We start from the raw sequence: 25,085 nt of genomic DNA on the forward strand, positions 1-25,085 counted from the left end.
TTCTCTCTGGGACATTCTGTAAATGAAAATGTAACTGGGACACTTTTTAAAAGCTTCCTTGCTCTTCCGAAACTCACAGTTCATTCCCTTTCTTGAGTAAACATCTGAGGACTTTTCTTTTTCTTTCTCTAACTCCGTCATTTTACTATATCACATTACTTATTAACTAGGTGATGAGTTGTCTGTTAAGTACTGCTTATATTTGAGTTACTTAAGATCATGTCAGACAACTTGTGCAGTGGTTGAAAAATACGCATACTGAAGTGGCAGTTGATGTTCCATTCCTTTTAAATTTAAGCCCTTCTTGTGAGGCTTCCAGACCCCTGCAACCGAGGACTGAACGAGCTACTGCTCACAGGGAGTTCTGTCAGAATGTGGGCGCATGCCCATTTCCTACATGCAGGAAGAGGCCAAGTACTTGAAGAGCATAAACTCCTGCCTTGTATCACAAATATGCCCACACACATCTTTTCAAACAACCCAAACACCAGGGGTCCCCAACCTTTTTGGAGTTGGGAATTTGAGAAACTACCACAAAATGGAACAGTCTTTAATATTCACTGATGTACACACTTAAAAAAATTATTTACCCACTTCATGGAAATTAACTAATGGTCAGTGTATTCTCTGCATCGTTTTGACAGCTAAAAGACTGATATTACAACGCTGGAAGGATAAACACATTGAGGCGCATACAATACAAGATCAGATGAATGGGTGGCATATAGACCCCACCTTCAATGGATACTTCTTTGGATATTTGGTCCACTTTTGCTGAAGCCTATGTATAATTGCTAGAAAGTTGATTGCACTTCATACAAATCCATGTAATTATATTTTTAAAATGGGGAAAAAGTTTGGGTGCCCCCAGGCACCACATTGAGGACTTCTTCACAAGCGCCATTGGAGGTGGTCTTGGGCGCCTTGGCACTGGCAGGCACCACACTGGGGACCCCTGCCATGCACATTTCCATTCAGAAAGAAGCAAGTATGACCTCTGTTCCCATCTTTCAGGCAGGCAACAGAAAAAGGGAGCATAAGGAAGACGTTACTCTGCTCACTTTGCCTTTCCCCATTCTCCACTTCATAGTAGTACCTTTCTTATTGTATCCAGTTGTTTGGCAAAATGCTCACTAATTGTGAATTTGGCTTTGGGATCAGATGAGTACAGCCCTGAAAAGACAGTCTGCTCAGTGGCTCTGAGAATACGCTGACCACAAGTGCTAGGCACTGATCTTGTAACCTGACCACATTCCCTACCACTGTCCTGCTCCAGCCTCTGCTGCTATCCTTAGAAACTCCCTGTTAGATGATATATGGCTCACAAAGATGGGTCTGAAGTAAAAGCAGGTTTGGGGACAAATTGGGCACGTTTGGGGATAAGCAGGTAGTCAAATGATAATGCAGAGTGGGTTTGATGCCCCTACTCTGGTAATACAAGATCAGATGACATCTCTTTTAGTGGGCTGACTTAATTTAGTGGGTTGACTCTTTTAGTGGGTTGTCGAATGACATGTTTTTGACCAGAAATACGTAATAAAAAAAGATGAGGACTTTGATAAAACCACAATACATAACACATAAAATACATACATTGACTATAATATTTCAAGGGCAACAGGTAACTCAACATATTATGCTTCATAATAATATATCTCTATAGAATCATATTGTTTTCCTTGCTGCATTATATTAATAATTTGATAAATGAACTTCTGTAGTAAGACAACAAATAAGCAATTGTGCCTTTCTAGTACAGTGTCAGAACTGCTGTATACAAGGCTCTGTAGAGAAACATTGCATACCAATATAACTTCTAATGTCATTTCTTTTGTATCTGCTCCCATCTTATTTTCAGTTAGGTAAATATACTAAATATACTGTCTCCTCCTGTTACGTATCAAAGTACACAGAGAAAGGAGTCTTATTACCATAGAAACTTTTAAATGAAAAGGAAGCTAGATGAAAGACTGATAACAGCTCTCTACATGAGTTAATGTTAATAAGAGTTTAATAAATGACATGTCAATTGAAAATAGACTGTTTTTATTTGTTTATGTGTATTTATTTTGTAAGCTACTGTCTTTTCAAATAAATTTTCCTATTTTCTTCATAGCAGCTTCTATGTTTTCCTAATAAAACATAGACTATAGCCACAGACTATAAGAACAGAAAAGATAAATTGTTAATAACATCTGTATTTTTACAGATGTTCCTAATCCTTGAATCATAGAATTAGAAGTGATCTTGGAGGCCATCTAGTTCAGCTCCTGTTCAGTGCAGGATTTGCAGGGCAAGATGCAATTACAGCATTCTTGACAGATGGCTGTCCAGCAAAAGAGAAGTCACCACCTCCTGAGGCAGTCTGTTCCACTATCAAACAGCTTTTACTGTTTTGAGGTTTCTCCTAATGTTTAGCTGAAATCTGCTTCCCTGCAATTGCCGCTCATTAGTTCTAATCCTGCCCTCAGGAGCAACAAATAACAAGTCTGCTCCATATAGTCAATTATATGCTTGCTTGATGATTAGCGAGGACTGAAATTTGTATTTATTTTGTCATATATTTTGCCTCTCTACAGAAAGCTGAGAGAAGGAATAAAGGAACAGTTCTTGCAATGGAAGGATGTAAACAATGGGGTCTCCCAAGGATCTGTATTGGGACCCGTAGTTTTTAACTTGTTCATAAATTATCTGGAGTTAGGGGTGAGCAGTAAGGTGGCCAAGATTAGTGATGGCACCAAATAATTTAGGGTGGTTAAAACATGAAGACTGTAAAGAGCTCCAAAAGAATCTTGCCAAACTGGGGAATAGGCATCAACATGGAAAATGCAGTTCAGTGAAAGTGGGCTTCCCATGGACATCTGGTTGGCCACTGTGGGACCACAATGTTGGACTAGATAGCTTTTGTTCTGATTCCACACAGCTCCTCTTCTGTTCTTATATGAAATGTGCTTTGGATGATCATGTAGCAAAAATGTATTAATTTTCTCTTTCCAAAGTTTGGGTAAAAGTTGAAAGTCAGATATTTTAAAACTGTATTTTTAATTTTCATTTGTTTACTTCAGGTAGAATAAGAACCTAAGAAATGTCATGATGGATTGGACCATTGCACCTAGCTCAGCGGTGTGTCTCTGGCTGTGGCAATTCACAAATGGCTAATTTCAGGATATTATCTAGGGCAGGGGTTTTGGGGAGGATCTGTTGGCCGGATGGGATGGCCTAGCGGGCCAAATTTGGCCCATGAGCCTAAAGTTCCCCATCCCTGATCTAAGGTAATATCTAGGGCTCAAATACCAAACAGATAAAAAAACACTGTTGCCACTCATGAATAGCTAGATACACGTGATCCCTGGTAAGAAGGGGGCTTGTGGGAGCACATGGCTCAGTAGCCCAGCAACGGTACTATTAAAGCAGTTGTCTGTCAATGCCATCTACAGCCTTCCTGGCAGAAATCAGGAGAACTGCTGTGAAGTAGTCAGAATTTCTGCCAAGCCCTTCAGAAGAGTTACCAGTACCTCATTTTCTGTGGTATCAATTCAGATACAGAGCTTCAATAATAATGTTTCAGTTGTGCACATGGCCTAATGGAAATGTGATGGGCTCACTTTGTCACAGATTCAGGGGCCAGATAGAATAACCTTGTGTGCGGAGTGCTGCCAGCTGGCTGTACCTGGTCTAGGCGTCAGTGCTGCCTGTCAAGATTCCTATACTGTTCCTGCACTGTGAAATATACAGTAATTTGTGTTTTCTTTTTAATAAGTCAGGTTAAAATACATTTGTTGGTTTTGACAACAGATATACCAATGCCAATGTGAAACATAGATTTCAGTTTACCCAGGACCACTCAGTTGATCAGGCTGAGAGGTTTGGGATCTTATGAGGTGGAGAAGAACATGCACACAACCAATGTAGATGAAAGAAAGGGAGATTTATTGAAATAAAAGGAATAAGCAAAAATAGAACCTCCCCAGAGAGTTGCGCGCGCTCTGAGGCTTAAGAGGTTGCACGCCTCCTAGATACAAACTTAATTACAAAGAAATCTCAAAGAGTTTCAGGCTCTCTGAAGCCCAAGAGGTTGCACACCTTTTAGATAAGAGCCCCAAACAAACAATCCTCAAGAAGGTGCATCCTTCTCTGAGGCTTAAGAGGTTGCACGCCTCTTAGGTAGGAACTTAGTTACCCAAATGTGGTGCATTTCAGCTCCAGATCCGTCCACGCCACAAATGGCCCACTGAGACAATGGTGATACAGTGTCAGCCAGGCCCAAGCCTAAGCCTGCTGTCTTATATCCTAAACCCAAATGGTTAAGTATGATAGAACAAAGATAACTATGCCGTATCTAAGCCCCGGACAGTAAAATCCTTTCCCTGAATTTTACCGAACACATACTCACCACATGCTATCAAGTACTTGGCCAGAGCACTTAATACGTGTCCTGTGGATCGAGGGTACTGTTGGTATGTGCACATACAAACGATCCAGATGCAACCATGCCCCTCCCGAACAATGGCAGATTCAGGGGTTTTATGCCCCTTTCCCCTTGTTGGGGCTCATGAGATCCAAGAGGGGTTCATTATGTTCTTTGTTCATAATACATCATGTTCCCAATTTCCAGGATTTATGTTTGTTGACGACAGACTGACATCTCCTTCCAACTCCCCAACATTTCTCAAGGTTGCTTCTGTGGTCATAACGTGCTGTCCTCCTCTTTTATTGGCCCATTTCCATCTTCTGTAACTGATACTTTGGCAATCTTCAGCACATACCAGAGCACCCCCATTTGGCCTTCTTGCAATAAAGCCATTCATTCTCCATTCACAACTCCCCTTCCTGACCTGGGCTAGAGTACTTCATATGCACATGACATGGAATGGTTAAAAGTTAACCTTTTCACATTTCATGATGTTCTCAATGGACACTTAAATGTTTTGGGTTACAAAATCCATTTCAGGATGTTTACAATTCAGGCTTGTATTCAGGGTCAAACTTTACATTCTATTTATTTTCACACCACATTTGTTACATTGCAAAGAAAACAAGAGTACATTGTGGTGCCTGAAGTCTACAAGGTTATCTACTAGGAGCAGAAAGAGAAGTCATGCAATCTTTATTGACAAAAATCAAGCAAAGGTGGATTTAAGAAAAGAGAGAAATTAATAAAAGTGATAAGATATTAGAAGTAAGATATAAGCGTAACTATTTAAGGGAAATATATGTAGATGTGAGGAGATATAGGGAAGACAACATGAAAAAATAGGAAAAATTCACACTGTGTCACCAGCAACAGATAATGTCCTCTCTTTTCTATTACAGTTGCTAGGAGCGTTTGTCCTAGCTGTTGGCATTTATGCAGAAGTTGAAAGACAGAAGTATAAAACCCTTGAAAGTGCCTTTTTAGCCCCAGCAATTATTCTAATACTCCTGGGTATCGTAATGTTCCTTGTTTCCTTCGTGGGTGTGTTGGCTTCCTTAAGGGACAACATATGTCTTCTTCAAGCTGTAAGTACTTTTATGTAAGAAGAATGCTACGTGTAACTTGAACTCAATGCTTATAAGATGATTTTGTTCTCTCTTCTGTAAACAGTTTTTAAGACAGCTCATCTAGTAACTTTCTTCTTGGATAAACAGCAAAGAGAAACTATAGGGCAAGATGGATTAATTTAAGAAAAACAATGTTATCTTATATTTAACTCAGATCTTTGCATAGTTTGATGTTAAAAGACAGAGTCAGGATGAAATACTTACATTTACAAGAGTCTGTTTACTGCCTCCTTGTTAGCAAGCCAGAGCTGAGTAATATGCTTTTACAACATATATGTTGGAACCGTGTCCATCTGTCTTCTTGGCCAAACTGATAATAAAAAGGTAAAGGTGTCCCCAACCAGTCGTGTCCGACTCTAGGGTGCGGTGCTCATCTCCGTTTCTGATAATACCCTGATATAAAAGATATACTTCCTTATTAATGAAAGTCTATTGATCTTGAGCAGCCTTCCCCAACCTGATGCCCCAGGGATATTGACACAAGTGTTTGGTAGGAAGAACAGATTCAGACTTGAAGGGGAAACTGGAAAGTGGGCGTTAATTGTTCCAATATACTGTACATTTCAGGAAGAAGTAACAATGTATTTTAGAATACATAATCTTTCGCCCTGATGCAGGGTTGGCAGGACAAAAGAGCCGCATGTACAATAAAGATAGCTCAAATACTATTATATCACAAATGTCTATAATATTTTGCATTAAAATAGATTTTTAGATGAATAAACTGTTCCAAAGTCAAATTAGTCATTGGTAATGAACTTGGAATAAGCTATATATAGCTGCTTCAAGGTGAAAAGTTAAAAAAGACAGAGAGAGAGAGAGAGAGAGAGAGAGAGAGAGAGAGAGAGAGAGAAGTGTTTGGTGGAGGGTTGAAGGTAGTTGGCATTACTGATCAATGGTCTACTGCAGCCTGTTGTGTATTTTTTTTTTAACTTTGTAAGTGCAATTAAACTTATATAAAGGAATTCCTGTGTACAAAACATCCTCTTTCTTATTAAAAAAGCTACCTAAATATTCAACTGTTATGGGTCCTACTAGTATGCAGATATCCCAGGTTGTATATTCCTTGATTTAATATTATACTACTCTTAAGGATTTTCTTTTATTTTTCCAAATGATTTATTTTGTATGTTTGGCTTAGTTAGAATGAATGGTGTTGATGTGGCAGGAAGAGTCTGCTTCTTAAAGATTCTATCTTTAAAAATACAGAAATTTCATTGCCAAAACAATAAAACACAACAAATGAGCCCATCAGGAAATTCAAAAAACATAATGTTCTATGGTTTTTTTGTAGAAATTCATTAGCACACTGTTCCAAAGTCTATCCTGCTAGTGAAATGAGGCCGGGGGGTGGGGGGAGTTTAGTATGATGAACAAAATATGAATATAACAACCATTCATAATCATTTTAGTATCATTTAAAACAGGAAAATTATCAGCACTTGCCAAATGCATTTAAAAATAGTAAAGAAGAAGGTATTTAGTAGTGTTGTGTTGAAACCCCACCTGTCCTTTTGCAACCTCTTCATTTCCCTGCAAAAGAGGCAGTCGTTTTTCTGCCTCTTTTGTTGGGATGTTGAGAATTTCAGAGAAATTTCTCAGGGTGCAGGTCTTCAGTGCTTACCTTATCATAAAGAGGTGGCTGAGGGGTGTGTGTGCTCTTTCTTTTGCCATGTTTCCCTTGTTTTGTCCTTGCAGCCTCTCCAAGGCTGCTTGAGCTTCTTGGAAAGTGCCCTAGAGGATTTAATCAGGACTTCCTCCCTTGGGGCTTTCCAGTGCAGCTGCCTGCTGAGTGCCTGAATGCTGAGTGAGTTGTTGTTGTTGTTGTTAAAAGGACTTTTAATAACAACAAAGCAAAACCAAAAATGCCCCTCTCATCTTTCAGGAACTCAGCAGGCAGCAGCACTGGAAGGGAGGAAGTCCTGGCTAAGTCCTCTAGGGCATTTTCCAAGAAGCTCAAGCAGCCAGACAAGCTGCAGGACAGAAGGGGGTGGGATGGTAAAAGAAAGCGCACCCCCCCAGCCACCTCCTTACAGTAAGGTAAGCTCTGAGAAATTTCTCCTAAATTCTCATCCCTTCCCACAATTTTCAGGTGCAGTTTCTTTTCACCCCTTCTCATAATGAATGGTTGAAAATAGGCAAAAAAAATGGTGACAGTGCTAGTATTTAGCATAAACTAGGAAGGTTTTACATGCAAAAAAGAGGCAGGTGAGTCATCTTTGGCAGCTTTTTCTTTGGCATCTTTACAGTGAGGTAGTTTACTAGACATAACTGCGGGACACTTCTCCCTTTAGACACTGGCTGGCATCAGTGGAGGTGTGGGCTGCCTTAGCCAGCACCATGTAGGTGCATCGGTGCTGAGTAGATGGTTGCCTCAGTTACTTCAGCAGTCAGCACCAGGACAATTGTCCACTCAGCAATTGTGCACTTGCCCAGTGCTGGCTGAAGTATGGCACGCCTCCGCTGCTGCCTTGGTGCCTAAAGGTAAAAGCAGGAAGGCTTCTCCTTCTTCTATTGCTGCACTGTGGTGACTGGTTGTTTCCTACTCATGAGCCAACCCACCAGCCAGCACTGCATCTAAATGCTTCTCAGGTGGCACAGGCTGCTGGAATTTGTAGAACAGCTGGAGAGGATGAAGATTGCCCAGGGGCCTGACTGGTGCCACATTCAGACCTGTACTTCTGGCTTCCTCTTGTGTACTGTGCTGCTGCTGGCTCCCATCGTGGTAGACTAGAGGCAGCACTCCAGGTCATGAGGGGCTGCATATGTTCTGTAGTGTGCACTCAAGTGGCACTATCTCATCTACAACCATTCTTAAAGTTGCTTAAGTTAAATTGGACACTAATCATTCATGATTTCAATATTAAGGAATTTGGATTTTGCAAGTTTATATAAGATTTTAAAAATTGTTTTACAGTTCATGTACATCTTGGGAGTTTGTCTTCTCATTGAACTAACTGGTGGAATTATGGCCTTAATTTTCAGAAATCAGGTAAGAAAACTAAGATTGAAAAAGAGCACATAACTTAAAAGCTTCCCTTCCCTGTCCCATTATGGGAAAATGGGGCCATTATTTACCTGTCTTAAAATCATTTGCCCAATTAAAATAAGATTACAAGTAATTATGACAAAGTTACAGAAGATCATGATAATGTCAAGGTTGGAACAACTCAGGGCTATAGAAACACCACTTAAAAAATTACATTCTGCCAATCTAGAATATGTGCCAAGAACAGCTCAATTCTGCAACCTTTGTAAATTATGCAATTTGAAAAAAAATATAATTTCTCTGATTTAATATAATTTATTCTGTAGTGTTTACTATTTTGCACTTTTCAAATACAGGGCACTAAAATCCTGTACCTAGTCATAGGAGTCTTATTCCCTTATCGTTCTGGCTTTTCAACAGGTGTTTTCCATAAAGTCTAGAAATATTGTCATTCCTTTAAAATGGAAGACAAGAATCTTAGGAAGTTGGATTCAGTACCTAATATCGCATTCTATGTCATTTCCCTTGTCCTACCACAATGTTGCTTCATATAAGCATCCACGAACAGAACTGAATTCTTTCTTTGTCACAGAAATGACACCCTCCCCTTTCATAGTGTCCCATCTTTCATGAAGGTTTCACTTTGGAAGCCTTGTCAGCTATAATAACTGTTCTTACTTATTTTATTGTTGGCACCTTGTATCTGTGACTTCTATTTAAGTGTAGCTCAAGTTACTATGTCAGTTGTGCATAACCGGTCAAACAAAAGAACATGAATGTATCTTTGGCCCAGTGCAAAGTTAGCATTGGTAACAGATCTAAGATCTCATTCTTCTCAAACTGTTAACAGCAAGCACTTGCACAATATACTAGCCCATTCCACTTCTTGAATATTGTACAGGAGAGCTCCTGCTTGAGATAATTTTTGTTTATTTATTTTGAACTGTACTTGCTGGGGTTTGAACCTAGGATCTTATCCATGCAGAGGATGTGCTCTACTACTTATGGACCCTCTCCACAACATCTTTCTTAAGTACAGACTCTGCTTTCATCCCATGCAGCCAGGCAAGAAGGGCTTCCCCAAGATAGCAACCAGGTGTGCCAGCGCAAGGGAAAGATCCATATTTTCATATGACCATAAAATTAGGTTAGTCAAAAAAGGATTGGCATATATTTGGTAGAGCTGCATTTTTAATAGATTTAGGTTGCAATCATATACCTACTTATCTGGGAGCAAGTCCCATTGAATGTAATGTGGCTTCCCTCTAAGTAGACATGTATAGGGCTGTACTGTTAATCAACTAAAACTGTAGTTAAGTACTGATAGGAGGGGTAAATTTCTTCTTTGTCCATCAGTTTGCATGCTACTTTATAGAATGACCACAAAAAGACAGGTTCCTACCTTAAGAAGCTTACAACCTAAAATTCAATATGGTGGTGGTGGGGAATAGTGGTATAAGAGGAAGATGGAGATGAGGGTAAACAGTGGAATTTTAATTGGTGAGAGCAAATTTTAATTGGCTGTGAGTTAAGGGCATACTTGTCTACTTTTTCAGGCTGTATTGAGTCTTGTGTGTAATTGTAGTAGGGAATGAAAAAGGAAATATGGTCTTACCTTCCAACAACAAAAGATAGCTTTTGTTTAAGTTTGCATCTGGTTTAACAAACAACCCAAGAACACCCTTTCCTGGGTTGTTTGCTGCAATATCTGAACCCCAAACTGGGTTGTTGAGGAAGAAACAACCTAGAATTTTAACCCATGGTTTATTGTTGGGTTAAAACTCTGAGTTGATTCTACCTCAGCATCCCAGAGTGCCAGGTTTGGACACCAAACCTTCTTTTCTAAACTGGATGCAAAGCAGAAATGGTGAACAAATGGGAGGCAGTACACTTGCTTGCTCATGCGCAGGCCCAACCAACCATGGGTTAAGTAATTAATGGGTTAGTCTTTACATGGAAACAGGATCTTAGTGAGGACAGTAGGTCAGGTAGAGCACAACTTGTCATTGGTTCTGTGTCAATAGCCTCGCACTGAAAAGGACAGTTAGGGCGCAATCCTATGCATGTTTAGACACTGAATATGGCTAGCAGGGGAGGAGAAAATTGGAGATGGGATATTGAACAGAAGAGTATCTTCTGAGCAGGAACAACCTAGTCTGAGCAGTGAGAAATTTGAATTTCAGCAGCAGTATCTTTGAAAATCCACAAACATTTTTAACTTGCCCCAGCAGCATTTCAGAGGGAGCGGGTATAGAACTGGGAGCCTGCTAAGGCATAGGAATGACTACTCATGGCACTGTATCTGTGTCATCTTAACTTGTTATAGTGACGCTATATGTTGTATTCATCCTAGCTTGTCCTTAGGGTGGAGATGTAAATGACTTATTTCTACCAAGGTTCTTGTTTTACAGTTAGGCTTCTGACAACCTGTTCCAAGCCCTGGTGAGAAATGCTGCACCATTGTTATTCTGAAGTTGCCAGGAGCATGAGCTATCCTCTCTTGCAATATGAGCCTGCCTGGCAAGTCTGCTTTGTCACAGAAGTTGCCAAACAAGTCCCTTGATTTAAAAAGGCTTGTCCACATTGAATACATAATTCAGGAAAATGGCTTGCTTTTTAATAGTGAAGTGAATAAAGGTCTCCTGGGAGAATAAGTTTACCCTCCCATACACGTAGGATAAATCAGCAGTTTTTAGTAATTTGTTCTGGTGGATCCAAGCACCTTTTCTCAAAATCATATTAGTGTTGTATGAATGTTGCATTTCCTGCCATTCAAACTGAAATATTGTGTCTGTGATTGAAGCTTGTTACTACTTATGTTATAGTTGCTATATGAATTCATGCTAATTCATTTTTCTTTCATATTGTGTGTGCTTGATCTTACTCTTTTCTTCTTTTTAGACAATTGATTTTTTAAATAACAACATCCGAAGTGGGATTGAGAATTACTATGATGACTTGGACTTCAAGAACATAATGGATTTTGTTCAAAAGGAGGTTTGTTGGGGGGTTTCAAATTGTTAGCATAGTAGTTGCCTATTCATTGATCCCCTATACTATAATATAATTTGGTGTCTTTTCCCAGTAACAGGTGGAGTCAGTTCCTCAATATGGATTTTGGAGAATGAGAAAGAATTTACCTTGCGTCTCCTGGCATTCATGTACAGCCCACTCTTGGTGTCCCTCTACTGAGGGAATCGGGTAGGGAGGAATTTTCACCAATTCTGCCCTTGCAGCCCCACTCCCTTGGCGCTCCCCGAAATCTGCTTGGCAAACCCTTTTGAACAGAATGAGAGGTGGTTGCAGCGGGAGGGGGAATTGCTGAAAATGGCCTCCCTTCCTGTTCTACTGATGGATGCCTTCTGTCAGCAGAGGGACACCAATTGGATAGTACCCATTATCACCTAAAACCTCATTCCATGACATACTTCAGATGAAGTTTAGAAAATATTTATTTCATGGCCAACAAAGAACAGTGGCTCATAATCCATATTGCTTACGAAAATATGATTCACAGAGCAATCTTTTTTGTCGCTGCTCCTTACTGCCTAGGAGTAAGCCCCATTGAATTCCATGGTGCTTACTTCTGAGTAGACATGCCTAGGATTGCATTCTTCCATTTGTTTACATACATTCTTCAGTCAGTTAGGAGTTTGTTGAAACTTGAAATCCTTGCTGAAGAAAATCTGCCATTAAGATTTAGAAATTGCTTTGAAGCACAGCTGCGTGTTACTTCATAGCTTGTTAAGTTGACTGATAGGTTTGTGTTGAAACATTTATTGGGCAATTTTTGCCTTAAGCTACTCAGATGTTAAATGAAATGGAAAGGTTGCTTATTTATTAACATATAGAGAGACAGCATGTATATAGATGTTTATCGAATGTTGGACGCTTTCATCTACAACCTTGATGTTACAGAGGAGGTTTGGGGCACAATCCACAGGAAAGGTTCTCCTGGGCAAGCTCAACTGAAGTGAACAGGAGGTGGGTAAGAACACTACTGTTCATACCAAAGCTCAGAACTTCCTGGTGAATTTTACCCTTTGTAAAATAGTGAAAAATACCTTTAAAAAATGGCATCCTTCTTCCTTTAACAAAGGAGTCAGGAGACAAATTGTTTTTGATTTGTACTAGTTCATAGCCTTCCAAGTCTTCCATTTGTTATACGTATACACAAGGATTCCGAATTCTTGTTGTAAGTGTTTGGTTTATCCTTGTTTAGGTTTTATGACAAGTAAATTTTTAGGTAATGCAGTAAAGATTGAGTAACAGTATTTAGTTTTTGAATTCTAGTTCTTTTTATGATAATTAAATTACATAGTACTCATTTACACTGTATGGAATGGTTCTGATAAAATCTGTGAGACCATTCTGTAGTGAGTAGTGAAAACTGAGTAAATTAAAATACAGCAGTTAGAAGCTGTAGGTCAGAGATTATGCAAGTAAGGTTTATAACTAAATTTATTGTAAATATCTAATAAAAAACCCAACATGTTTTGCGGCCGACCTTCTTCAGGAATGTGGTTTTTGGCAGATGGCAGCTTTGGTTTTGACTATTTTGCCTGAAGAAGATACCACCCTCAAAATGCATTGGGATTTTAATGAGATGTTTATACAGACTTGATAAGATTTTAGCAGTTGACTAATAAAGTATATTTGCACAGTCTTCGGATCTTTGGCTTGATTGGTGCTGCCCTTTTTAATTTCCATTTCAAACTAACTAGCTCATTACTTCAATTTGCCTTTCTTTACAATCAGACTATACATCCTCTTACATATAATTTAAGGTAATGGAGGGAGCAAACCTATGGCCACTAGGCAGCAGCTAGACTGTCATAGGATATGCTGTTTTCCGGGACCCGACCTTGGAGCCCATGCTCTGAGGTTGGTTCCCAGAGAACAGACCTCTCCCCACTTCCATGCTGCCTCTGAGGCAGCGCGGAACAGCCCTGTCCTCTGTGCTCACAAGAGGAGCATGGAGCGGCCGGAAAGGGGTGTGGCTGGGGGTGTTCCAGGGCTGGGAGAGCGTAACTGCCTGTACAGCACATCCTATGTGTCGTACAGCAGCCTCCTTCCTCGCTCCGTCCTTCCACAGCTAGACAGCTGCAATTGGCTGTCTAGCTGAAAAAGGCAAAAGCAGGGCAGCAGAAGCACAGAGGGAACGATCCCCTCTGTGCTTCTCCTGCCCTGCTTTGGATAGGCAGTCACCCCCAAGTTTGGAGGCAGACAGCTATCTAGATAGGACTGCTCCCTAAAACAACTTACTGCTTGTATCAGTAATGAGGTGGAGGGACTAGAGTGGATTGGGATTGCTTTGGCAGTCTGTTCAGGATAAGACCATGAGCCCTTACTTCTCCTGCATAGTCCTTTCCAGGCTCTTCCTGCCCCCGTGAAGCTGAGATGCTGCAAGCCACTTGAATTCGATCTACTTGAATCAAAATATTCAAGCACATTTGGATCCCAAAATACCCTGCAGATTTTTTTTTGCTTTCTGCTTTATGAGCTGTTAGGACATACATGCTGGCAATCTTAAGAAACAGAAATATTTACATGTAGGGATGGACGAAAGTCCCTTACCTGGTCCCGCAGCTTTTTTCGGGGGGGGGGAGGCGCTCTGTTTCTCCCCCCAAAATTCTTGGCGGGTGGGGAGGTGCCCCGCCCCTCCCCGCCAAAATTCTGGCTGGGGGGGAGGCGCCCCATCCTTCCCCGCCAAAATTCTGGCCGGGGGGGAGCGCCCCGCCTCTCTGGCCATGAAAGAAAAAAGTAAAGTAAAAAAACCCAAACAAACGTGATAGGCTATGTAAATCTTTACATAGCCTATCACAGCTGACTTTGAAAAAAAAAAAAGCGCGTACGCAAATGGCGGCGACCATGGGCGCCGCCATTTGCGTTCCTTATTTGGGCACGGGTAGTTGGGCAACGTTGCCCTTATTTTCGCCATAGTCTACGTAAATCTTTACATAGACTACCTGTGCCCAAATAAGGAACGCAAATGCAAATTTTGCAAATGCAAAAACGCAAATTTGCGTACATGCTTTTTTTTTTTTTCAAAGTCAGCCGTGATAGGCTACGTAAAGATTTACGTAGCCTATCACGGCTGACTTTGAAAATCTAGCCGTGATAGGCTACGTAAATCTTTACGTAGCCTATCACTTTTTTTTTTTTTTACTTTACTTGGAAATGGCGGCGGGAACCGGTCAGAAGACCGGCTGCCGCTGCCGCCGCCCCACTGCCGCCGGGACCCGCCGCCATGAGGGACATTCGCACGAGGTAAGTCCCATCCCGGGGGGGGGTGTCGGAGAATTTCCCCACCAATTTCGGGGGGGCCGAATGCCAACGCATTCGTTGGCATTCGGCCTCCCGGAGATTCGTGGAGAAATTCTCCGACATACCTATTTACGTGGCTTATCCCACAGCAGCCTTTGGCGTTTAGAATCATAGAATCATAGGGTTGGAAGAGGCCTACAAGACCATTGAGTTCAGCCCTCTGCTCAGTGCAGGAAGCCTGATTCCCAGTCTCCCATCGAAGTACTAACCAGGGCTGACCCTGCTTAGCTTCCGAGATCAGATGAGATCAGGTGCATCCAGCCCTTTGCTTGTATTTATTTACAGATTTATATTCTGCCCTTCAATACAGATATTTTCAGGACAGATTACAGTTTTAAAAATTAACATCAATGCAATTATAAAACAACAATAGAACAACATAAAAGATAAAACAGATAAAACCGTGCAGCATTGTAATAGTCCATCAGATTCTGGCTAGGGTAACCCAGTGGTTAACATCTATGTGAAAGAACAGCACATGGTTGGATTTCCTGCCTCTAGGTCAACACATAACAGCAGCAAAAAGCCTTTCACAGAGCTTCTGTTCCCTGTGTGTGTGCGGGGAGGGGTGGGAAGAGGGGGTGGGGCATGTGCATGATTGAATAATAATCTGGTGGTTTTTTATTCCAACCTTTTGACATTTAAATTTGTGATTTGTAAAGATAAGTACTAGTACTAAACATCTCCACACATATTCTGAAGATGAGGCAACCGTAGTAATAATCACTAGGGTTTTTTCTTTGTGCTGTTAATAAGGTTTGTAAAGTAATAATCCTTACATTCCGCCACAGTTAAGAATGCTGCCTTATGTAATGTCTTTTCCCCCTCAAAGTTTAAGTGTTGTGGTGGAGAAGATTTTAAAGACTGGTCACAAAATCAGTACCATGAGTGTTCTGCTCCAGGACCGCTAGCTTGTGGAGTTCCTTACTCTTGCTGTGTCACAAACAAGGTAAAAGTAATCTGTTCTTGATTAATTTGGCAGTTTTCTGTTTGTTCCTCACATTTCACCAAATGAATAATTTTCTTATGAAAGAATGTCAGTTTGGCAAGCTAAAACTGTCCCTAGAATAGAGATGTGCACAGATGCAGGATTCATTGTGCACCTCACTTTGCTCAGTGTGACCTCTCCATGCCTAGACTGTGTGTAACAAATGGAAACAATTTTTTTGCCCAAAGGCTATGGGTTAGATCCATTTTTAAGTGTGTGCAACTGAGCCCGCGGAAGCAGACTTCCACACCCTGGCCCCTATAGCAGCCCCTGCACCCCCCGGAAAATGTTGCACAAAGGGTCAGGGAACCCTGCTGAATGGGGTGAGCTGTGATGTCGGGGAAGGAGGATCCCCCAAAGTCAGTGGAGGCACTTTCCATGAGCAGAGCACTTCAGTCCATGGAAGTTAGATCCTGGATCCAGCCCTATAAATCTAAATATAATTTTCTAAAATAAAACCACTTCTGGAAATCTTTGCATTATAAACTAGTTTATTTGTATTGGTTTTCTACAAATATTTAAGTTGTGGATTTCCCCCTGTACCATGAATATTTTTTAAATGAAGAGTTAAATCCCTTTTCTTCTAAGCTGTCTATGGTACAAGCATTTTATTATCCCATGTGACTTTCTTGACCAATTTCAAACTAGCTTTCCAAAGACATGCTTGTAGTAATAAATTGATAGCAGTTTGATAGAATAAAAACAACATTTCAAATAAATTACAAATTAACATTCCATGGAGATTTTGTGAAAGAGAGGATGATACATTTAAGTAATAATCCTTTTTTGTAAAATAACTTTATTTTTCTGTTGTGATTAACTGTGAAGGAAATATGCAGACTTTTAACTATTATACCAGTAAAGTGCTAAAAATAGCATTGTGTGTTATTTAACTTATATAAGAACACAATGTTATACATATATCAAAGAACGATCCTTGAAATCTCACTATACTATCTCATTACACAATTTGTCTGAAGCTGTCACACCAGCAGTCTTTAAAGATGAATCAGGGTGAATAAATCTTTGCTGTTTGACGTATGTTTCCAAAACCAGCTTGGCTTTTGGAAAAGTACAAATGTGAACAGCAATTAATCATTTACTCTGTGGTCATGGAATAGTGCTGTTAATATGTGAAGTCAGTACCTTTATAGTTGGAAAAGTTTCATACAATCCATAAGATCTGAATACTAGGCTCTGATAGTTCAGTGTAAATCTATTGGGGCTGCATAAGCATAAATCTATTCATGTTACACTGTACTCATATTTTGAAGTGTGCCTGTGTTTTCCTCCCCAGACAGCAGTTGTCAACACCATGTGTGGATATAAAACTATTAACGAAGAGGTAGGAGTATGTGTTTATTTTTTTGTGTATTCAGTTTAGCTTTAAGCCACTTAAAATACCTACTGTTTTGAAGCTGGGTGACTTCACACCTTGCAGCCTTGAGTTGCACCTCAGTCATTTCTGTCAGGGACAAGGAAGTGAAAACTATCCCTCTGTGTCTGTTCCTGTGCTTTTTAAAATGCCTTTGCAAGCCGCATGTGCAAAGAGACACATTATTTGAAAGACTAGCAGTCATCCTCAAAGGAAGATTGGTTGTGGGCACACCAATCTGTTGTTTAAAGCTGGGGGGATTTCCTGTAAGCAAATCTACTTGTGAGTAAACATCCAAGGAAGCAGGCATATGGGAGGCAGCGTTCCTTGTGATTTCTTTGTGTCATGGATGAGTTAGAACCACTTGAATGAGGTTCTGACTTCACTAGAACAAACATGGATGGGGACCAGGATGAATTGCAAACTTTATCAGCTGTTCCTGAAACCTGGCCTAGGAGAAACAGAAATACCCTTCCATTCATCAGCCTTCTCCATTCTTGGAACTTGTTGCCAAAGTAGGATAACATTTTATCTCATTTGGTAAAATAAGCATGAAAATAGAAATGAATTACATGTCATCTTGGGGTATCTCTACACGAGTGATTTATTGCATGCTCATGATTCGTTACTTACGGAATTTTGTGGATCCTTTACATGATGTCGTCAACCTCCAGGATGCCTTGCATAAATTTTCCCCTTTATTGTGCTTTCAAAAAGATTGGAGATAAACTAGTAATATAAGTTAATGGTGCCATATCGGCAGCATGTAGTGCTGGTGGAGCACTATGGACTTGCAGAAGAAAGACTTTCCTCAATTCAAACTACTTGTCTACCATGTAAATGCTTGAGCAAAATGCCTCCCTGCAAAGAAGGGAGAGACATCTGATCCCCCACCTCCCCAAGCTCAGAATCAATGGCCTCTGTTGATGCAGAGCACCCCATTAAGTTCAGTGGGACTTACTCCCAAGTAAGTGTGCAGAGGGTTGCAGACTTATGGTGTGATCTTATGTCTACTCAGAAGTAAGTCCCATTGATTTCAATGGGGCTTACTCCCAAGTAAGTGTGCCTGAGGCTGTGAAGAACAGTACAGCACAAATGAAGCAATGGAAGTAAGGCTCTCCCCCCCCCCCGCTCTTTTGCATACCTGTCAGGGAGGGAGGTGCTTCCTTTATTCAAACCATGTGTCTGCTGTGTAAAGAAGCCCATCCTAATCGCACAAAGAAAGCAAAAGCAGAAAGCCCTGGAAAGGATGTGGGCTTTTTTTGCTTAATGTAGGGACACCCTTGGTCATCATATTGTGATTTAAAATTAGGATCAGATGTCACTAAACAAAATGTAAATGTAGCTGAACTAGAAAATCTATGCCAAACAAGATTCCCTGGTTCTTTCAGGGTAGTTAACAGTATATAAAACAATTAAAATAATATCCAATTAAATCACATGTATCACCAATGCCTTATAAAAAACAAATCAGCATCAGGAAAACAAAACAGATAAATCTGTCTGACAGCTTTAAAGAACAGAAAAGCCAATGTTAGATCATCTAGCCAACAAAGGCTCACACTTTTTCATTAATTTTCTAAAAGTCAAAAAGAAACTGGCTTGGGGGCTCTTCTGGGAGGGAGTTCCACAATGAGGTGGCCAGTACAGAAAAGGCCCTGCTCCCAGTCATTAATCTGAACTCTGACCAAGATAGAACTTAGGGCAAGGTCCTCTCAGATGATCTCTGTGTATGGGAAGGCTTGTACAGGAATAGAAATTCCATAAGAAATTAATCTTGACAATGTTTTCTCTCTGAGTAAAGTTAAATGGGGCTGTTAGTGTTTAAGACAGGGCCCATGTTGTCTCAGGCTGCTATTTGAAGCTATGTTTGTTACTTTACAGCGCTTGAGTGTTCAACACATTATATATGTGAGAGGATGCACAAACGCAGTACTCATTTGGTTTTTGGACAACTATGCTATCATGGCTGGCCTTCTGTTTGGTGTTCTGTTGCCACAGGTAAGACTAACTGATAATGCCATTCCTAAAGAAAGTATCTAGGGCATTTTCTTTCTTTCTTTCTTTCTTTCTTTCTTTCTTTCTTTCTTTCTTTCTTTCTTTCTTATTTGACTTGTGAGTAGGGATGTCTGGTGCGGGGAAATCCAGCCCTCTTGGCACTCAGCTGATTTCCTCCAAGCCCCTGGCTCGGCTTGCTTTATCCGAGAGAGACCTGGGAGGGGGAGAAGGAGCCATTTGTGCATGGTGGTGGTAGCAGGGATTCCCGCTGGCCACCGCTGGCACCACTGCTGCTGCTGTGCGCATGTGAGGAATGCCCTTGCTGCCTTCTGTAATCCTCAAGTAGCTAGAATCAACACGCAGACAAAAGGGCTCTTTTCCAAGGCTTTATTTCCATTCAACCTAATGACGCTTACAGATGTTAATTGCCTGAGCCAAAGTGGAAAACTCAAAAGAGCAGCCTACCAGGGGATTCTAGCCTTAGGGAGTCAGTTGGTCTCTGTTTGGAGGAAAAAGTGCAGCAAGACTCTTAAATTAAGGAGTAGAAGGGGAGAGTCCACCCCTTTCCCATGGGGCATTGGGGTGCAGCTGTTGTCATTGCACCAAGCAGGCTGAGCACCTCCTCTTGGCAACCTCCCGCTTGTCTCTATGCCTGCGTCTTGCGTCTAGAAGCTCAAGTTGTCCCTCTCTCTCCCTGCCAGGGTCACTGTCGCTCTCAGGAATGTGAGCGGCGGGGGGCTCTCCCTCCAGCTGTGCCTCTGAAAAGCAAGCATTTACGTGCCCCCAGGTATTCCCCACTTCAGATTAAAATGCCATTGCAGTAGTCATTGGGAAAACTACAGCTCCTGAGGGCAACTGGGCTCTTCCCTCCTGGCATGCCAGCAGTACACCAGAGAGCGAAGGGAGAGAGCTGATCTCCTTCCTTCCTTCCTTCCTTCCTTCCTTCCTTCCTTCCTTCCTTCCTTCATGGCATTTGGAGCACTGCCATTGCTCCTTTTGTGGCCCCTGGTATGTCTAATTTAGGTGGGTCAATGAGGATGTTTTTGGGATCAGGGTGGCTGAGTGGGAGGGAGACTTCAAGAAGCCAGCCTGGCAAATATAAAACTATTTTTGACGTATTTTTATTAAAATCTTTTTTTCTCTACATGTGAAATTCCTTTGCTCAGGGAGTATGAGAGCCACTTCTCACATTAATGTTTGTGCTTGAGCATAGATACCAGAACACAAAATATGTGTGCCTCTGATCAAGTGTGGGGGATACGCATGCATAAAATTCAACACATTCAGAAATGGGGATGTGAACCTTTCACAGTTGCCTTTACTGAAGATTTTAAGGGGACATGTGACAAATTGTACTGGGCCCTCCAGTCTTGGCAGTAGGGGCAAGTATTTTGGACTTGGGTAACCATACCCAAGTACAAAATGTAAACTGCAAATCATCCCTCATGCCCAAATGAGTGGTGGCCATAAAGGCATTTTAATACACAACATGTTTGAGAAGAATGATTTCTCCTGGTCTTTGTTTTTACAGTTCCTTGGAGTGTTGTTATCTTGGCTTTACATCACCCGAGTAGAGGATATCATTGCCGAGCACAGGCCTGATGAGACACTGCTTGATGGACGGAGACAGAAGGCTGACATTGAATTTACTGGAGCCGGATGCTGTATGTGTTATCCTGAGTAGTCCTCTGAGCAAGACAAATGACTAACATCCCTTTGTATTGTGCCTTGAATGTAGTCAAGTGGTTAAACTTATTGTGAGAAACTTATAAACAATAGTACTTAGGAAACAAGCCTCCTTATGCTTTCCAGACCTGTGGACATGATTTATTGAGAGTATATCAGGTCTGAGCATTCTTTATTACAGTATCACTGGATGTTATCTTGCAGTGTGTTGACTTTTGTGGCACCTGAAAGTTGAGCCAGTTTCCTGCTTTACAGTAAACAGTGTAGCTAATCCAGGAGAAAAAGTGTAATCTAACCTAAATACAATAATTATTGTAGACAAGCGGACACTGTACAAGGGCTTTCTAGCATCTACCTATGTAAGGATGCTGCTAACAAGATAAAATCATCTTTATTTCAAGCTATTTTCTAGTCATTTTTAGAATATGGTAAGTTACCAATACAGGAGGTGCATTCACAAGACCCCCTCTACTGCATTACAATGAACTTGTGGTGACTTTCCCACCTCAAAATGATTTTCTTGCAGTAGACTCATTTCCTAATTTTAATGAAGGATACCTGCTGTTGGTTTACTTTAGCTGGCTGAATTCTCTTTTAATAAAATTAGTTTCATCCTGGTCCTACTTAATGTATTATTTTCAAGCCTTTGGCCCCACCACTAGGCAGATTTCATCATAGCAACTATAGGACATTTTAATAGTCATTTTGTGGGAATGTTCAAATGTAAATTCTTGTGTAGAAGCCTGTGGATACTTACCTGATGTGGATACTTGCCTTTATAGATCCCCCACCTCCCTTCAGATTGTGTCTTCATAGTGATTCCTAACCAGTGAAGTATATTTTTGCTATATTTCAAGGAAGTGATTTCCATTACCTGTGCAATCATGTTTTTATGGTGCTTCTGATAGGTTACTGAAAACAATCTAGAGGCCTTGATGAGTCTTTTGTGCCTTTCTAATAAAAGCCATTATCTGACCCAAGTTAGGTCATGACTGTTCGCCTTGATGCCAGTTTTTTTTTTTAATTCATTACTGTACAGATTTTTGTGTGATAACTGTATTTGCTATCCCTGATTAATTTGCTTCCTGGATGTATTGTACGTATTTTTCTTCTCCTGCCTTTTCTCCACTGACTGAAGGTTTGCTGTGTACAGATACGCCATTGAAATGATATTGTTTATATGGAAAATAAATTTTATGATTTTGTAAAAAACCCCAAACAACCTATCTTGAATTATTGTACTACAAGCTTCTAAAAGGTGTTTGAACATGAATTTTAAAAAGAGTAGATGGTTCCAAACATAAAATCAATCTCCCTCCACACCCCCTCCTTTTTAAGACCATTGTAGGTAAAGTGGGAGCCTAATTCAGGGCAAAGCTCTTTCTTTTTAATACAACTGAACTGCTTTCAGCAGCCAGAGTGTAACCCAAACGTAGCACAGTGACAAGACCTTTCTCGAGAATTTAGGTGCAAATGAAATCTTCAAAACTCCGCTGTTTTTTCTTGATATATGACAAAATGACTGTTTGTGCTCTCCCTTCTGCCCCCATACATAATACCTTGGGTGTGTTCATTATCTCCCCCCGCCACCCGCTTATTAGCTTCCCTATTAATGATAATTTACTTGTGCACTTTAACGAGCCGATGTATAACTTAGAGGTGTGCACTGACCCCCCCCCCCGATTCAACTTGGGCCCCAATTCGGCACCCTGCAAAATGGCCCGCTTCTGCTCAGACCAGTTTGGAGTTAATCCTCTTTGAATCAGTACCAAACACAAGTCATGGTTTGGAAAACTGAGGCTTTATGCTTCCCATTGACTATCATGGAGATTTAAAAAATGAGTGTAACATTGTTTCTTTTGGTCAGAACTGGAAGATAGTTACAGGCACAGTATCACAGAATCATAGAATAGTAGGGATGGAAGGGGCCTATAAGACCATCGAGTCTAATCCCCTGCTCAATGCAGTATCCAAGTCAAAGCATCCCTGACAGGTGGCTGTCCAGCCTCATCTTGAATGCCTCCAGTGTGGGAGAGCCCACTACCTCCCTAGGTAATTGGTTCCATTGTTGTATTGCTCTAACAGGAAGTTTTTCCTGATGCTCAGCCGGAATCTGGCTTCCTGGAACTTGAGCCCATTATTGTGTGTCCTGCACTCTGGGATGATCAAGAAGAGATCCTGGCCTTCCTCTCTGTGACAACCCTTCAAGTACTTGAAGAGCCCTATCCTATCTCCCCTCAGTCTTCTCTTCTCAAGGCTAAACATGCCCAATTCTTTCAGTCCCTCCTCATAGGGCTTTTGTTTCCAGTCCCCTGATCATCTTCGTTGCCCTCCTCTGAACCCTCTCCAGCTTGTCTGCATCCTTCTTAAAGTGTGGTGCCCAGAACTGGACACAGTATTCAAGATGAGGCCTAACCAGTGCTGAGTAGAGGGGAACTAGTTCTTCACTTGATTTGGAAGCTATGCTTCTATTAATGCAGCCCAAAATAGCATTTGCCTTTTTTGCAGCCACATCACATTGGTGGCTCATATTCAGCTTGTGATCGACAACACTTCCAAGATCCTTCTCGCTTGTAGTATTGTTGAGCCAAGTATCCCCCATCTTGTAACTGTGCATTTGATTTCTTTTTCCTAGGTGCAGAACTTGGCATTTATCCCTATTCAATTTCATTCTGTTGTTTTCTGCTCAGTGCTCCAGCCTATCAAGATCACTTTGAATTTTGTTTCTGTCTTCCAGGGTATTAGCTATCCCACCCAATTTTGTGTCATCTGCAAATTTGATCAGCATTCCCTGCATCTCCTCCTCCAAGTCATTAATAAAAATGTTGAAGAGCACTGGGCCCAGGACTGAGCCCTGCGGTACCCCGCTCGTCACCTCTCCCCAGTTTGAGAAGATCCCATTGATAAGCACTCTTTGAGTCTGGTTCTGTAGCCAACTGTGGATCCGCCTGATCATTGTTTCATCCAGCCCACTTTGAGCTAGTTTGCTCATCAGGATATCATGGGGCACTTTGTCCAAAGCTTTGCTGAAGTTGAGGTATATTATGTCCACAGCATTCCCACAGTCCACAAGGGTATTCCCTTGTGAATATTCCCTACAGTTTAAAAAAAGCACCCTGAGAAGGTGGCTGCATAGGATGGAGTGAATGAGGCCCCCTTTGGGGAGGGGACAGGTGTAATTACTGCTGGTGCAAGCACCTCATTTGCTCTGTCCCATCCAGGCATCCTCTAAGGTTTTTTTTTGTCAGGAATATTTGTGCGAATTTAAAGGCTGGGAAGTAAATGGACCAGGGAGGGGGCTGGGATGAGGAGACAAGATGGGCCATGCTGCAAAGGCACCTGGGATACGTGCCAGAGCCAGCGAGAGGACTGAGGGGGCATAAGGGGGAGAACAACCCACGACAAGCCTGATCATCTGTTGGGAGTAAAGTGGGTTGTTCAGTGAACAACCAACCCATGGTGGCTTATTCGCAGGGTGATGGCTTACCCAATATCAGTAGAGGCAAGTTTTTACTGAGCCACGACTAGGATGCCTCTAGAATATAAACTTTATCATTGCTAGCCATCAATAAGGGGCTGACTACATGTTACACACAAATGCATGTAACAGAGCCCTGACACAGCAGGGGTCAGGTAGTGAATTAACTCTTTTCTTACCTGCCACTTCTCTGCTGCAAAAGTATCCCCATCCCCAAGTCACCTTTCCTCCTGCGGGTTCCAAATTCATTTGAGACTGGAAACAAGAATTTGGAACACTGTGAGGAAATGAGCAGCTTAGGGGGAGATTTGGACAGGAGAAACGGCAGGTGAAGACAGAGTTAATTCCTCCTTCTCAAAGCCATCCTTTTCTGAAAAGAAATGGTACTATAGCTTTGTTACATGCATCTGTAACGTATGGCTAGCCCATAACAGAAGACATAGATTAAGGCCAGCCACTGTCCCATAATGCTTTCTTAAGGAGACTCATGCAGGGCTGGCTCTCCCATGAGGTGGGGTAAATCCCCTGCCTCAGGCGGCAGATTGGGAAGAGCAGTGAATTACATGTCCTCCACCCCACCAGGGGGACTCCCTGCTGCCATATTGCTGGAGCGAGGTAGCAGCACTAGCGGATACTCTGGAGAGCCCCGCCCACCCCCTGGCTCACTCTTAAGAACCCTCTCAGAGCAAGCTAGAGGCTGGTT

The 25,085-nt window shown here is 41.5% G+C and overlaps 1 protein-coding gene across 1 annotated transcript in view; it reads left to right on the forward strand.

Moving 5' to 3' along the window:
• Positions 1-22,133, forward strand: part of TSPAN15 (tetraspanin 15) — a 30,685-nt gene extending 8,552 nt beyond the window's left edge. The window contains exons 2-8 of the mRNA XM_084845455.1: positions 5,314-5,499; positions 8,459-8,533; positions 11,432-11,527; positions 15,690-15,806; positions 17,143-17,190; positions 19,105-19,221; positions 20,750-22,133. Coding sequence (XP_084701581.1) covers positions 5,314-5,499; positions 8,459-8,533; positions 11,432-11,527; positions 15,690-15,806; positions 17,143-17,190; positions 19,105-19,221; positions 20,750-20,902 — 792 coding nt within the window. The 3' untranslated portion in view covers positions 20,903-22,133. The remainder of the gene's footprint in view (positions 1-5,313; positions 5,500-8,458; positions 8,534-11,431; positions 11,528-15,689; positions 15,807-17,142; positions 17,191-19,104; positions 19,222-20,749) is intronic.
• The last annotated feature ends 2,952 nt before the right edge of the window (positions 22,134-25,085 follow it).

This window comes from Heloderma suspectum, chromosome 3 (assembly GCF_057233095.1).
Source record: "Heloderma suspectum isolate Gila_16-S chromosome 3, 16-S_ref, whole genome shotgun sequence".
NCBI lineage: Eukaryota > Metazoa > Chordata > Lepidosauria > Squamata > Helodermatidae > Heloderma > Heloderma suspectum.